The sequence below is a fragment of the Micropterus salmoides genome, unplaced genomic scaffold (assembly GCF_014851395.1).
Source record: "Micropterus salmoides isolate LMB-PRFRI ecotype aquatic unplaced genomic scaffold, ASM1485139v1 Ms_hic_scaffold_4, whole genome shotgun sequence".
In the NCBI taxonomy this organism is placed as follows: Eukaryota; Metazoa; Chordata; class Actinopteri; order Centrarchiformes; family Centrarchidae; genus Micropterus; species Micropterus salmoides.
Window position 1 is genome coordinate 15,535,153 of NW_024043372.1, and position 16,479 is coordinate 15,551,631.

The window sequence follows — 16,479 nt, forward strand, 5'->3', positions numbered from 1 at the left end:
AGAAGATATTTCTCAAGCGTCTCTGTATTTTCTGTGTACTTGTGCAATTGCAAACTCCCCATCTCACATGTTGCGTCACTTAAACAACATACCTCAAGAGCACTGTTTACAGTTGAGGCAACACAGTGTGCAAAATAACAAACCATTCAGTCCTCAAAAGGGTTTCATAACTTGTCTTTGCAACCAAATTGGGAGCAAAAAGATTATTCTTTGGCTTATTACTTACTTATTGCTGCATTTTTACAGCTATCTTTTTATGGTGGCAACAGTTCAAGTACATCGATACAATCAACCAAATATAATGAAAAATCTGTATGTGAGAAAGAGAAACAGTGCTAGATGTGAAGTATCTGAATAATAATTAAATTATCTTTTTATTTCCCAGCCTGCTGTAAGCTACTCAGTGTAGCTACTTATCAAACAATGACCTCTAGAGGACACTTTGGCAGTACAGTACTAAAAACACTACAGCCCTACTGAAAAATACTATATGGAAAAAATAAACAAAGCTGTCTTAAGTATGTAAATCATTATCTGCAGGTGAGCTATTGAAACAAAAGCTGCCTATACATTTTTTGTTAAACTGCATTTATTAATTTGAAAGAGATAATTTAATAGTTACACTTTCCTTTCTTGGCCAAAAACTTATAGTGTTACAATATCTATTGATTATACATGACATCCGACGCAGGGCAAAATCTTAGTTATTAGTACCATTTTCTAATGCCTTGAATCTTAGTTGATCGGACAAGGTATAAGTCTAAAATACAATACAGATTAAATCAGTAACTTTTTGTCTTAAACTGAATATGTTTGGGTTTAGCACATTTCAAATAAGGCATCTTTCAGTTTTTTCTGACATATTATAAACCAAACGATTAATCAAGAAAATAATGAGCAGATCAGCTAATAATGGTTAGTTGCAACCCTACGCTGTAAGCAGCTTTCCCGCATTAGATTAGTACTATTATTGGCTTTCATACCAACATAACTCTCTACAGGCAATTTATAATTCCTGACAGTTTGAATAAAGAAATTAATACATGACAATCTTTGGGATTAATTTATTAAACCTGTAACTTTCCAGCATATACAGCACTGCAACTGATCTGATGAAAGTAGAGACAACCAGACCACACAGCAGTTGTTATATTAATTAAAGCCATGTTGAATACTTGTTTTATAACGGTGTCTTATAAATGACGTAGGCATGACATTCATCAGAATCATTCATCTTAAACAAGATATTGTACAATGGTTCTTGCATATAATCTGAGAAAGATTATCATTACTATGCAACATTAAAGTAATACATGAACAAAGATCAGTATGACACTGATTAGATTATCTGTTGTGTATCATAACTAAGGAACATTTATAAAATGAACTATACATTTTTATAAAAACAGCTATGCACAATGAAATGCGTAACTAACACTGGTCCAAGGTCTACTAATTACATTTGGTCTGAAGATCACAGCAACACACTTGAGGAAAGAAATTATACCTCACGGAATGAACTGATTTGTATTCTTTAGAAAGATGACGCCATAAAAGACTTGATATACTGTAACAGTACGGTGCATCCAGCATACAGTATTGGCACATTTGAAACTAAAATGACCAGTTGTAAATGCTCATTAGCACCAGCCTCTAAATCACTACCTAAAATAGTGCCTCAGCGCTTATTTAAAACAAAATCTAATAAATACAATTACAGAAACAGTGTTTGAAGGGACCTCTGTTCAAATAAGCACAGGATATACATCCTGTCATGTACAAAACAATATCTAAATCATAATCATGAGATGTGGATTAAACCATCAAGCAGAGCAGCAGCTGACTAATTTATTGACAAATCAAATCAGTTAATTAGAAGAAACCACCATGTCCAGTTCTTTCACTCCCTCCTGGCTCGAGGTGAGGCCACAGCTGCCAGAGAGGGGGCTGTCAGACAAATGGCTGGCAGATCTGGGCACTGCGGCCGGGGAGTGAGGGGCCTGGGCTAGACCAGGCTTCTTAGGGGGGATGGGTGGAGGGTTACCCCTGTCTGCCCTGGGGATGGTTGGTGATCTGATCCCCTGTGAAAGTGCTCCTGCAGCCCTTGCGATGATCGGAGACAAGGGCGCCGCCAGGCTGCGGTAGTCTGTGCCGAAGGGCGAATTGTTCGGTGCCGCGAGCTTCGGTGCGACACTCTGCTGGACGGTGGTGAAGCGAGACAGGACTTGAGTGACTGTGCTCCGGGCCATCTGCTTGACTGGGCTCGCCTCTAGGGAGGAGCTGCTGGTCAAAGGGGGGACTTCCTTTGGCGAGAGGTGAGGCTGCGCGGCCTGTGGCTGAGGCTCTAGGTCATTGGTACCCTGGAACTTGTGACGAGCAGCATGGAAGCGCTGGTTGATCCCTGCCTGGTAGGGAGACTGGTAGCTACCAGGGCTCGGGCTGCCTGGTGAGCGTTTGGCAAGGACAGGTGAGGTGCATGGGGAGGAAGGGGGGAGAGTGGAGGGGGCACCGCTGCAGGTGATTGATGTATGGGTCTGATAAATTGGAGAACTTTCATCCATTCCATTCTGTAGGCAGATCTTCTCTGAGAGGGCGTTATTTAGACCATGGTGCCCATTGCTCTCCATTAGACAGTGGTGACCATTGACCTCAGGCCCCTGGTTTCTGTCTTCCTCAATGTCCTTGACATTTATAGTGTCTATTGCTGTCTTTCCTGATGGAACTTTTGTGGCCCACTCCTCTCCTGCCTCCACTGGAGCTGTAACTACTTCACTAACAACGCTCATCACATTCGCCTCCTCCATCTTCCTCTTCAGCTCCTCCACCTGATCACAAAATGGGCAAAATAGATTTGTTTCAAGCTGAGATTTTGCTGCACAATACAAGCTAATTTTCTGCTCTTGCACTAACATTAGATGAAATAACTTGAGGTAGTAATAGTATACAAAATGTGCAATCTATTGCCACCTGCACAACGAATGTGTGTGTTCCCACCTGTTGTTGTAGTTGACAACGGTGAGCTTCTTCCTTCTTCAAACGTGAGCGGAGCTGCTCTCGCTCCGTGTCGAACTCGGCCAGCTGCTCCTCCACCCTCGCCTCCATTCTCAGGGCTCTCCTCCTCTCATCCTCCAGCTCCTGTCTCAGGGCCTGACAAGCTTCCTTTTCCTGCATGAGGAAAAAGTTAGTTTATGCCGGGTGCAAAATATAAGCAGGACTAACGTTCATAAGAACAAAAGGAAATTTATTGACTAAAGTTGGAACTGAAAATGTTCGTACCTTGTCAAGTTTGCGGTTCAGCTCAGTCAGGCGGTGCCCCTCCTCCAGAGCCCTGGCACTTGCCCACTTGCACTCTTTGGCCAAAGCACAGGAGAGCTGTTTGTGCTGAGCCCGTTCTTCTTCTAGCTGGTCAGTAATCCGCCGCTGTTCTTTTTCCAACCGCCGGACCTGGCTCCGCTCAAATTCCAGCTACCGAGACGAGACCCACAATAAACACACTTGTCAGAAGTAGTACACATTGTATTGTCTCTGATGTGGATTGTTCCAGTTTATTCCAAAACTTTTGACACCAGTTGAAAATTCATCAATCACTCATTGACTCCTATGTGATTTATCCAGAACATTTTGGAATAATATTTGCAGTGCATTCCACAACACAATTAATTAGAAGGCACCTGTTGTTGTAAGCGCTCCCTCTCCTTCTCCAGGATGTAAGTGACGTCATCTCCCTCTGCCGTGTCCTCAGCATGCCTCCTCTTTTCCTCCTCCAGATCTGCAATGACCTGAAGCAAACACAGCGGGGAGACAGAGAGTCAGGAGTGAAATGATCTTGCATGAGCGCTTAAATGCCAAGAAGGGTTACTTTGAAGCCATATGATTACTACATTGTAAACAAAAATGGTGATGGCCGTTAAGCTTAACATACAGCCACATAGTGTCGCTCATCTAGGTGAGTATCATGTTCAGCCCCGTCTCCAGAGAAAAGTACAGTCTTCACACTGTAGTTTTACAAAGCCTAAGATGATGGAGTGCTTTGTTTGTTCAGTTCCAAAACATAGATCATTATGGGAACCATTATTTGCAACAGTAATTTAAATATTATAGTGGTACTTTATTACTAATTAAACTTAGTTTTATATAGTGTGTATAATATAATACAGTCAGGTTTACCTTCTGCCTCATATCCTTCTCTGCAAAAGACATGTTTTTATAGTTTATGTATTAAAATAGTAAACTCTTTATACTGACGTGGGAATTGGGTCAATCCATTATATTGCTGATGTCAGCAAAGTTTCAAAATCTACTTCTAGTTACTCATATCGTATCGTATTTCGTTTAAAACTAATGGACATTAGATTATAGAAATTTGTGATCACACAGATTTGTCATATTGTCCTTGCGTATATATTTAACTCGTCAGGAGACAATGGTGTTTCTTCATTATTCATATACAGTGGTGTGTTTGCACTGTGCAGGTATTTTTTTCTTTTATTCATGTCTGTTACCCTGCGCTTTAACAAAGTACTTTTTGTGTGTGTGTGTGTGCCTCATTGAAATAGTTCATACTGAAAACAATGTTGTTTTTAATTTGTTATTCTGCTGCTGTAAAAAAAAAAAAAAAAAGGTACTTAAGAGGGATTAGTTATATATCTTTTTTTGTGCATGTAACTGGTTTGCAAAGTGGAAAAGTCCAAAGTCCAGCCCAAAGGGAGTTCCCATCTCCCACGGAAAGCTCTGCTCTCAACAGCTTGAAAACGGCTCGTTTGTAGTCCAGCCTTTCACTTCCTTTACTTGTGACGACACAATGAAAACACGTCATAAAACTTGCCAAGCAGCTAGCGCGGTCAGGTCACTTTTTTTCGTATTACCTCACCTCCTTCCAGGTTCCAAGTGAGCTGAAAGATACGGAAATGTAACGCGAAAACACGACAGACTGCTGATTGGTCAGAGAGAATATTCACTATTCACTGCATCATCATTGCGTGCAGCAGACAGAGGCCAGCAACAAAGTTTTATATTTTACAGTTTTCGTATGGAATTTCTTCACTAAATCCACTTCTGAGAAGATTTGAGGTGAGAAATCAGCTGTGTAGATTTCGAATATTGACAGTTTTAGGAGAAGTGATGGCGGAACAAAAATGCTTGAATATTTTCAGAGTTGAGGAGCTCCGCAAGTGGCGGCGGGGGAAGCCTGTGCGGAGGAGCGTGTGAGGCCGGCCAGCCGCCCGCCCACAGAGCCCTCTGCTCCCGCCGTCACACAGACCGCTGCAGTAACAACGGCAGAGGAAAACACAGCTGGAAGGTTTTCATACCGCTTATCTGTCTTTACATTCTGAGTAATGTTGAAACGTTTTAACTTAAAGAGAAAGCTGTGTGGATCGCTGGTGTGTGTTGCATTGAACATTACGTCGTGGCAGTTGTGTGTGTGTGTGTGTGTGTGGCGTTGCTATAACGACAAGCTACGTACTATCTCTGGGTACTATCTGCAGTGGAAAACTGAGCAGAGCCGAGTAGAGTCAAGTCTATTTGTGCTATGGTAGCATTTTTTGGTAAGCATAGATCGGCATAGATCGTCAGAACACCGGCAACAGTTCAACGTTTAGTCCTAATGGTAAGATGTGGAACAATGATGTTGTGTGGTTGTGGACTTCAGTAACTTATACCATCTGTTAGGTTACGGTCTCAGTCTGAAGCGGCTTTGATTTGGATCACACTATCTTGTTTCTTACAATCTGCCCTTCTCTGCTTCTGATTGGCTAGTAGTCCTTACCTGGGAGTTGCACATGCGCAGTTCCCAACAAAGATTTTGTACAAGTAAGATGCATCCCTCTGTAGCTCAAGAGTGGAGCGTACAACACACAGGGTGAAAAGAGGAGCTGCTGCAATGTGCAGTATGAGGAAAAATATGGTATTTTTTGAAAATTAAACCATGTAAACCTGTTCTGGTACAACCCCTAAATAAGATTTTGAACCTGAAAATGAGCATAATACCACCTCTTTAAGAAATAAAATCCTCATTGTACTTTACTAGTTGCCTTTTCCATTCATATTTATTTTTGTTTTATATTTTCCACCATTGAGGCAAGCTTTTATCTTTAATGTTTCGCAATTGATTTTAAAAAAAAATCCGGATAAGGAACCAGTTAATTTCTGCCTCCACTAATTAAAAGCCACACATCCATACCCACCCTTCTGTGCCTGCTCTCTGCTGCAGCCAGCTGGGCCAACATCTTCTCCTGCATCCTCCTGCAGTGGCTCACCACCAGTTTGAGAACCACCAGAGGGTTGGAGGTGAAGGAGGAACAGCCCGAGTCCTTGTTTTGGCCCCCGACAGCCTCGCTGTCCCTCTGCAAGGCCAGGAAGGGGTCGCTGAGGTTGTACCTGCCATAGCGCTCCTGGATGAACAGCTCTTTACACTGCGCCTGAAGTGATGGGAAGGAAAGAGTGAGAGGGAGCGCTAAGAGGGACAGTGACCCATTAAGTAGTTACAGTATTGTTGTGGTCTAAAGATTATGTGGAAGGAAATATTACAGAAGGATTGTAACTTGGCTGAAGTATGTGAATCATGTCTTGAATCACTTTTCTGGCTTCTCTTGTTTAAGCTCCTGCTCTTACTGTGTGCTGACTCCTGTGTATATACAGAGAGACATTTTTAGCCATGTTAGGGGCTGTAGGGATGACAATGTTGGTGGGTTGGTCCGAAACTTTGGTCCAGACATCTCAACAACTATTGTAATGCCATTAAATTTAGTACCAGCATTCCATGTTTTACACAGTATTATTTGTCCAATACACTTGGTTTATGCCTGCAAAACTAATGCCATTCATCAGCCTCTGCTATACTTTGTGTTTAGTGCCAAATAGCAAATGTTAGCATGCTAACATGCTAAACTAAGATGCTGAAACTGGTAAATGTTATATTTACTAAACATGACCACATTAGCGTTCTTATTGTGAGCATGTTGCATGCTGATGTTGGAATTTAGCTCACATCGCCTTTGCCAGCTGCAAGTCCAGCCAGAGATGGTAGCACAGCTGTACACCCTTCTTCACTTTTTATACCTCTTTCTAACCCTAGGAATAGCACCATTATATAGTATTTGATAGTCCATTACGCTTCTATACAAGGTAAAATCTAACCCTAGTTGCAATGAACTTAAGCAGGTATTATTATTCCATCAAAAAAAAACACACACCCACACCACTGAACTTTTAAGTTGTTATGATTTGATAGTTACACACTGGCAGTTGGGACTTTAGTTAACATACATTGTGTTCCGCACACCATGATTAACATCTCTCGTGGTAAATAAGCTGTAGATAAAGGGGAAGAGAGGGAGAGGAAATGCATAAAAATACAAGAGAATGAGTGCTAGCATGAGGAAGGAGCAACAGATGGTGTGTCTGTCTATCTTTAGCAGGACAGCTGCTCTGCACTGGGCCTTGGCCAAGGCAGACCTGTTCTGTTTTACTCATGACAAAGGAGGGATAATGGCAGCAAGACATTTCAGGTTCAGCAGATGCCTTTGGGCTGAAATGAGAGAGTGAGAAAGAAGAGGAGGGCTACAGCTGAGCTTGCGGTGTGTTTTAGTGAGGTTTCAACAGAAGAGGATCAAGAGATTACAGAGAACAGTATCCTCTCTGGCAGGGTGAGGACAGAGTTCCTGATAACTGATACCAAGATTACTCAACAGGTTTAAAGTGTAGTCAAGAGTGTGGATGGGCCTGTATGGCAATATTCAGTCGATAACCCGTCCCACTTCATTGGAGTAGAACTATGATTACTTTAGCTGGGGATGGACCGCGCCAACGTTTTCTCTTCCAGCACCAATTCTGAAAACTCAGCTCAGGGTATCAGCAGATACACAGTACTAATCTGTTACCAGTATTTTCTCACACATTTAAAATCTGTATACCTGACAGCATGGGCAGCTTTGTAAGGCAACATGAGGAAGAAAAAATACAGGGAGTGACAATGGATGGCTACAGACACAGAACCAACGTACAAGCAATATACAGATTAAAGAATAACAGATTAAAGGCTTCGTGATTGTCATCTCCAACAATATTGGCGCATCTAGCACAAGGAGGAGGGCAAGGCTGGGGGGCTGTACCTAATGTTATTTGATCCAGTCCACTGAGGACGATGTGAAGGTGGATCAAACGGCTTGGAGGAGTGAAACAGGAAAACGCACAGGACGCCCAGGAGAATTTAAAAATGCCTGTCAAATATGGGCGCTATCTAAAGCCCAATGACCACACAGCACCTCAACAAAAGTCCTGTGTGCGATGTAGAAAATCTAATGAATGTGGCAAATGGTCCTCACTATGTTTATACAATACAGGTTTTCACATCTAAATGACTTGAAAAACATCACATCTTTCTCTAATGTGTCAGAGTTGGAATAAAGCCCGTCCCTGTTCCCTTCAATGTCTGTCTGCTCTGATGTGTCACTTTACGGTCAAAAATGAAATAAGCTTAGATCAGGTTTTCCATTCCTTACACATGTTGCTCCAGAAATGCCTATTTACACAGTCTGACTTTCATCACTGCATTTGCAGAAGGTAACTGAGAGCCATTACTCATACAGGAGGAAAATATTTAGAAACATGCTTAAGAACACACAATGTAGATTTTTGTGATTTTATTTTTGTGTGAGGGGAGGGGGGTTCTAGCAGATACGTTTTGTCTGCACACATTTCCATATCTGGATAATTGGCCTTTTAAATCCTGTTTTTCTTTTTTTTTTCTTTTTTTTTTTATTCACAGGACCCCATTACACAGAAGTTCACAGATAAACAGACTCTGTCCCTTTCTCAGCTCCCTCCCCAGCCCTTCAATGCACAGACTTGCACTTCCACAACACAAAGGGAGGTTGTTTTCCTCTGCATCAATCCTCCACTGCTGTTAGAGAGGGTGGAGGAAGTGAAAAGAGGGATTACAGGAAACACATTTCTGACATTACTTAATACTTAACACCCAAATCTACCAGAGCTTACTCATTACATCATACTGTACATGTACAATCCCCATAAACATTCAGAGCATGTCTGCTATGCATCACAGTCTGCCTCCATTATTCATGCTTTTGTCTGTTGGCTACAGTTCTTGGCAACCTGTGTGCTTTAGCTTGGGAAGCCGCCTTTGTGCTGTGGCTGCACTGGATCCAATCAAGCTTATCTTTTGCTGACATATGCCTGGACTCTTACAATTGTGCAATGTTGGCGACAACATCTGTATAATACTGTAGGGAAGGTGATATATGAACGTCTTACACTAGAGTACTATATATATATCAGAGCGGCTTAGGCAGATTGCTAAATACCCTGATATTCTCATGCATGCACGTAATATTCTCTGCAAAGGAAATGGATATCAAAATCACATGCACGAAACGCAATGTTACGGTAACTGACTCTGAATCCAATCTTTTAATGCATCTCGACGCTAGAAATAAGGTTATTTTTCCCTATTTCAGTGCTGCCCCATTACCAAAGAACACACAAGGTAAACCTGTTGGAAGTATGTCCATTTGGAAGCTCAACCACAACATGTGAATCTGACAGTAAATTAAAAGGCTCATTTCCACATTTGAGGCCCCTTTTTAACTTAAAGTAAAGACTTGTATTCCTTTCCCAAAGAAAAGGGACTACTGGATTACTGCAGGGCTTTGTGTGCCAAATACAAGCGTTGCCAGAGACCAACTTCCTTTTTGAAAGCCACGGCGTGAGCAGCTGCAGAAGTGAGTCACAAAGGGAAAAAATGCAGCGGCTAGTTAGAATGCCATTGATAGTTCTGCATAATTAAATATATAAAGGACTAAAGAAAATGACCATCATTGACCTCACATCCTCTACTCACATTATATCCTATTTAATAAAAAAAACAAAAAAACAAAAACAAAAAAAAGACTGAGAAGAATAATAGACTTTTGAAACGCTGACAATGCCGACCAAACATGAAAACTTCCCAGTTCCCAAACTATTTAACCAAAATGAGCAAGGGCAAAATCAAAGAAGTGAACAGTGGCATTATAACCATGGTGATATTTGGTAGAGCTAAACATGGCTCACATGACACTCAGTGTAGCAGTGACACGTCAGTTAAGACGACATGAGCAATATGACTACTTTTCTAATTACTGTAGGTCCATGTGCAATCGTATTGTTGGAACTAGACTCAGACTACAACCACACTAGCAGGTCTGTAAACCTGTACTTAGACACAGCTGTGCTTTTAACAAAATGCTAATGTCAGCATGTTAACGTGCTCACATGTATGCTAACATTTGCTAATTAACACTAAACACAAGGTACATCTGAGGCTGATGGGATATGTCATGTGAGTATTTTAGCAGGTATTTGTTCATAAAACAAAGTAATGGACAAAATAACATTTTGACCTGATTATGGTGCAAGATGAAAAGCGATGTCAAGTTATTATAATTCATCCGAGGGGAATATGAGTGTTTGAATCAAATGTTATGGCAATCACTCAAAACCACAAATGTCAACTTCATGGTGTTGCTACAGGTAAAAGTCAGGGGGATACTTTACTGGATAAGTGAAAACTCTGACCTGCTGGTGCTGCTAAATAAAGTCTGGGGATCACCAAAGTAGAAATCCTCTGGGCAATACAAATATCTGTACAAAATGTCATGGTAATCCATCCAAACTTTGAGATATTTCAGTGTGGACCAAAATTGGTGGACCAACAGAAAAACACTGCCATGCATAGAGCTATGCCACTAGTATGGCTAAAAACAAAATTACGGGGTGTTGTTTAATTGATAATTGAGTGCGCGAACCAAGATTCCACATTGCTATTTCTTAACAGTAGAACAGCAGAAAGGTATGAAGTCATGTTTCACCTTTTTAGAAAAATATGTATCCTGCAGAGAAGAGATCAGTGTTCATTTACTTCCTGCAATTAATTTCCCACAGGTCAGTGATTATACCCTAAATTAAAGCTCCGTAAGCGTCAACACTGAAGCATTGATCCAAGCCCAGACCTGAATGGGTTAACAGTTTGTGCCATGAAAGAAGCACAGCTATATTCCCCTCAAGCTCCAGTTAAGGCCACTGTTTATTTGTTCACTCCTGCCCTCGCTCACATTGAGTCATCAGGAACCCAGTGCGCTGTAACTCTTCTTGCCTTAGATGGCCAGATCCCAGGAGAGATGTAGGAATGTGGTCTAGACACAACACATGAACATTCAGCAGTAGGCTCTTTTGGATGGCTGCTCTTTAGCTCGCAGGATGCTTCTCCAGTTTATACTTTCAATAGTGCATTTTACACCAGGAAAGTGAAAGCTGTAATACTTAAATGCTAATGGTGAGAATGAAGTCTGCAGTGTTGTATAAATGTTTTAGAAAGGGACAGGCATCTTACGGTAACAGTCTTACTGTGTAACTGTTTGAATAAATGACCAAACATCTCTTGAGGCCATCGAAATAGGCACTGGAAGCTTGAGGGCCTGCAGGACACAGCACAGCAAAGGACAGTGTGGGAATAGCCCGACAATCCTTTAATTAAAAAGCAGCATTAATCCTGGCAAAGTAAGACATCCTAAGCTTGGAAGGTGCGTGCGTGCGTGCGTGCGTGCGTGCGTTTTACATTGTGGATACTTCTAATTGGGTTTTTTGATCAAATTCACTGGGAGAATGCTACTACTCATTTTAAACTTGGGGAAAAGATGACTTATGAGACAATGCCCCAAGAGATTTACGCTGTTCTCCAGAGGCACAGACACTAGTTTGCTGCAAGCAAATTGGTTAGATCCAGAGGACTTTTAGCTTCACAGATACATGGTTTTGTCGTTTCCACACCTAACTTTTTTTCCACAGGAAATGACTGCTATCAACAGGGTTACTGGCAGTGGCAGGGTACCCCCCCCCCCCGACTTGAGCTTGACCAACGTAAGAAGCTCTCCCTGCAAACTACAAAAAGAAGCTTGCAGCGTTGTGGCAATATGTTACAGCAGTGGCTTGAAAGGTTTATTTCTTCTGACACATTGATACTTTTCCCCTGCTGTGAAAACTTTTCACCATTAAATTGTTTTTCTAGCTCTAAACAGACACTTTAACATTATACTTATGTTAAGGGCTCCATTGACCGGTACCTTCAGCGCATCAATGACAAGGTCCCGGGCTTCCAGCTCTCCTTCCAGGATGCTGAAAAGCATCAGCAACTCTGGCTTGGTCAAATTCTCCATATTCAGCTTGGACTGTGAGGGCAAGAGATGAAAGAGGAAAAACTTTTTTGACTTAACTGATTTCAATAGTATTTTGTGAAATTGATGCAAATGGACATGTGTGGTAGTAATTATTTTTATTCATATCTACCTAACCTGTGCTTGATTTATTCTACTCTAACACTGAAAAACTTCATACTAAACGAGGAACGGTTTTCCCATGATGATTTCTCAATTAGGCAATATCATTCCACCTTGAAACAAAGCCCGGTGTTTTCTGGTTCCCACAAATCAGACATCCAGACAGACATCTGATCTATCTGAACTAGCCCACTGATTTATGAGCTTTATTTGGATATGTGGTTATTATCATGGGATGGCATACTTTTGCAACCAGAGTTATACAAAATATCTAGCAACATCTTTCTCCAGTATGAAGAGAAACCACACAGCTTATTCTGGGTGTACTTCAGAGGTGCACTGCATTATGCATATTAAAGTAGTCAAGGTGTGCAGCATAGCTCAAGCAAAATGTGAGGATATTGCAAAAATAAATACACCTACTGTTCACAAAATAAATCAGTTACCAAAGATCTTAAACAACAGCACAATTTATAGCTGCAAAGATGGGAGGGCTACATTTTCTATCAAAGTTGCTCATTTAACTTTCCTGGCAGATTGTGGGTATTTCAGCTCAGTGAGGTGACACAAACATGGCACGGATGGATTGCATATCAAAGAAGAGACAGTCAGCTTCTACCATCCAAGCTGTTCATCTGTCTTAATGCTGACTTAAGTGATCGTGTCCATATACAACTTACAAGTTCAATGTTGAATATAACGTCAAATCTCTTTGTTGTTTTCCCACTGCGTGTTCCATTCATAATGGGTACCGTGAGAGTTGGTTATTTTGTGTTGGAAATGTGATGTGGTCTCTCTGTAGTGTCTCTCTGCACTCTAATCTCACAGCTGTGTTGGCTCTTCTGACAAGCCCTGCAGAGTCCACACCTCAAACAACCAACCACACTCTGGCCAAGTGAACATATGCGGGCCCCTCTTTGAAATACGATCAAAGCTGTTGATGTTACAACACTAAGCATCCTTTTCAGAAGAGAATCATCATGTTTAGGATGGACGCACACCACACTGGCTGACTTATTAAAAGAAGAATACTTGATACTCTAGCTTGAATCTCAAAAATATTCTTTCTGAATTGTGGCTGAGAAATCTCACTCACTGCTGTTTACTAGACTGAGATCCACACCTGAACTTGCATTCATTCAACAGGCTGGCCTCTGAGTACTTTGTGGTCACAGCAACTGATCTCTTGGAACACTAGTTGCAGAATGAGAGACAGGAGCCACGCGCTTTTCATTTCACAGCCAGTGGCTGCAATATCTCCCAGGCATCTTAAATAATATCGGCAATAGAGAAACCTTAATATGACAGTGCTGTGATAGTGTGGCTAATTGAGAAACATTGTGCCGCAAATGAGCATATTTGCAGCATATAAATGTACTGTGACTTTTTTCGTAAAGCAGAAGTGAGAAGAGGAATGAGCCCTGACCCTGGTCAACTGCATCTACAGCCTAATCCCTACAGCAGCTCACAAAGAAGGCAGACAGTGTTTTAGTCCTGCCTTCACCAGCACTCATGATCTGTGGCTTAACCACAGGGGTAAAATGCTAATTAAACTACAGCATAGACACCTCCCTTGGTTTTGCTTTTACAGGCTTGCTTGCTAATTTCACAGGCCACTGTAATCACTGTGAGAGTGTGTGTGTGTGCGCTGTGTGTTATGAGAAACGTCTGGCCCAGCGGGAGCCTACATGTGTCATCAGGCATGATCCCTCATCAATTTAATATATTTCACTGAATTCCTCCCGAGTTAGAGTTTGTAATCATGAGGGTATACGAACACGGAGCATGGGAAATTGAAATATTCCCACACGTACTCGTAGCTCCACTTCCGATGACAAAAGCCCTGTGTCCATAATCCTTTTATCCGTGTTTGTTTTAAGCCTGGTTAGCCATGTGCCTCGTCTGCAACACTGTAAACTCTTTAAAAACACATAGCAGCAAGCTTTTACTGCAAAACATGTGCTTTGCTCCGGTACAAAGGGGACCTCGGTTTGTGACTAGCTGCTTGTGACTTATGTACAGTAGTGGAAAAATAACCTCCCTAACCCAAATCATATCGGAGTCCGTTAAAAATCAATTTTCCTCAGTCTGAGGACAGTTTCTAAGGCAACAGCTCATGCTGAATTACAGAAAAAGATTATAGTAACAGTATTTCCAATTGCATGAAAACTTTGTATGTGTATAAAACTCTTTCCAAATCTTCCCTCACATCATCTTAATGGGAAGGTAGGAGGGGGAAATACAACGTCTGCATGAATACATGTCACAGACTGAAACATCTTAGGCCCACAAACTTTAACATAAAATGAGGGTCATCTGAGGGGAAGTATAGCCTGAGAGGTCTGCTGATTTTCCTTGTGGTGGTAATCAGGTTGGCTGACCAGATGCAGCATGTCTGGATATACTAAATTGGATTTAGTAGTCAACCTCATTTTTGTGTAGGCCACTTACTTACTCAGTTTGCTTCCCACTGGCTTCGATGCAGCCTAAGCTTAAAAAAACATATTAAAACCGAATACATTAAACTAGAGTGTTGATTTTTCTGAATAAGCGTTATTTAACAACTGGAACCGCTGCAAATGAAGATCAATCGGTCAACATCTGACTGAGGGAGATGTCACTCTCATTTCTTACACTCGCTAAAAATATGTTTGACAAGAATAGCCTACTTATTACTCCTAATGTGTATTTTTTTGCACGAACAAAACACATCTTTGTGCTACTAGCTCTAGAGAAAGTGCAGTCCAAACGGCTCGGCCTGTAGCCTTGACTATGTACTTTGGCTACATCTATTTTTTTTTTCTTTCTTTTCTTTTGAACGAAAAGTGTAAACACGGTAAAACATTACTGTCTCCATCTTCACACCGCCAACACAAACACGTATTTTGTAGGTCTTCTTACCTTCATATGCCCCTCTGAGGTATTTGGAAACTCCAGCATGAACTTTTCTCCTGTCAGAAGATTTGTTTCACTTGATTTTGCGTCCTCTGATCCCGACGCAACGGAACACTGGACGGCGATGCACTGTTCTGACAGCAGAGCCAGCCAATGGACGAGGCAGACCTCTCGGTGCTGACCAATGAGAGACGAGTTTTTGGGGTAAGGGGCAGGAACAGTGACTTCCCACCCTTTGGATTTTGGTCGGATTTCTTTGTTTGGTATTTCTTGAGTGTCTGCCTATTCTGAAAGAATTTCTTCTGGGCACGTACAGACTTTCAGCAAGCTGTTTTAATGAATTCAAAGATATTTTACTGGATGAAATGTTGAAAAAACATGACTAATGATTTGTTTGAGGTCTGACAGTGATTTTAGGGTGACTTTATTGCACTTTTTACAATATTGTACTAATATTGTCATTTGTTGTGATAAGTCCTTTATAATATTTTAATAATACTACTTTAAAATGTTTTTTCCATTAATACGTTTTAGGATTATACTGTTATGTTTGTATAATATCTTTTTACAATGTAGCCTAGAGGATGCCGAGTCTGACAATAAAGTTGAACTAAACTGAACTAATGCAGTAGTGGAAGAAATACTCACATCTTTACTCAAGTAAAGTAGCAACACTACAATGGAAAAATGCATTCAATATGCACTTAAGTATTGGTTGTAAATTATTCTCATAGGATTATTTAACATTATTTGATGAATTACTTTATTGCAAAATAAATGCATAAATGTGTAAATGGTATTTTAATATTATTTATTGGTCAAGATGGAGCTAACGTATCTGCTTTGTATATTTTTGGGTAGTTGAACCTCTAACAATGCATCATATTTTAGTCTGATCATGCTTTGGGTTTCTTAATCTGAAAAGTAACTTGTAACTATAGCTGTGAGGTGGACTTAAAAATATATATATTTTCCACTGAAATATAGTATGTTGTAAGAAGTATCTCAAAATACTCAAGTAAGGTACAAGCACCTCAAAATTCTAATTAAGTATAGCACTTGTGTAAAGTTTATTTTTCACCACTGACTGATGGATGAACATTTAATTTGATATTTTATTTAATAAGATATTATGCATAAAGTGACACAGGACACAGCATAATAAACAAAAGTTCATTGGTCATTTTCTCTCACTGACGCAATGAAAGATGCATTAAATGTTGTAAATGTCACCATATAAACCATCTGCGGA

The 16,479-nt window shown here is 40.8% G+C and overlaps 2 protein-coding genes across 2 annotated transcripts in view; one reads left to right on the top strand and one right to left on the bottom strand.

Annotated features, from left to right (window-relative positions):
• LOC119885613 (potassium voltage-gated channel subfamily D member 3-like) overlaps window positions 1–16,479 on the top strand; it is a 160,020-nt gene that overhangs the window by 17,634 nt on the left and 125,907 nt on the right. The gene's annotated exons all lie outside the window — the stretch shown is intronic.
• On the bottom strand, window positions 1,049–15,374 carry cttnbp2nla (CTTNBP2 N-terminal like a). Its single transcript, XM_038695727.1, has 7 exons — window positions 15,234–15,374; window positions 12,120–12,224; window positions 6,186–6,419; window positions 3,672–3,779; window positions 3,277–3,465; window positions 2,995–3,165; window positions 1,049–2,825 (listed from the first exon to the last, which is right to left on the bottom strand). Exons 1-7 carry the CDS (start codon window positions 15,270–15,272, stop codon window positions 1,869–1,871), a joined length of 1,803 nt encoding a protein of 600 aa, XP_038551655.1. The 5' UTR covers window positions 15,273–15,374; the 3' UTR covers window positions 1,049–1,868.

Excerpts from the sequence above, each read along its gene's own strand:
- cttnbp2nla (XM_038695727.1), bottom strand. The coding sequence starts at position 15,272 with ATGCTGGAGTTTCCAAATACCTCAGAGGGGCATATGAAG. Across the intron at positions 3,466-3,671 it reads GGGAGCGCTTACAACAACAG|CTGGAATTTGAGCGGAGCCA; the intron begins GTGCCTTCTAAT and ends TCGTCTCGGTAG. Across the intron at positions 2,826-2,994 it reads GTTGTCAACTACAACAACAG|GTGGAGGAGCTGAAGAGGAA; the intron begins GTGGGAACACAC and ends TTTTGTGATCAG.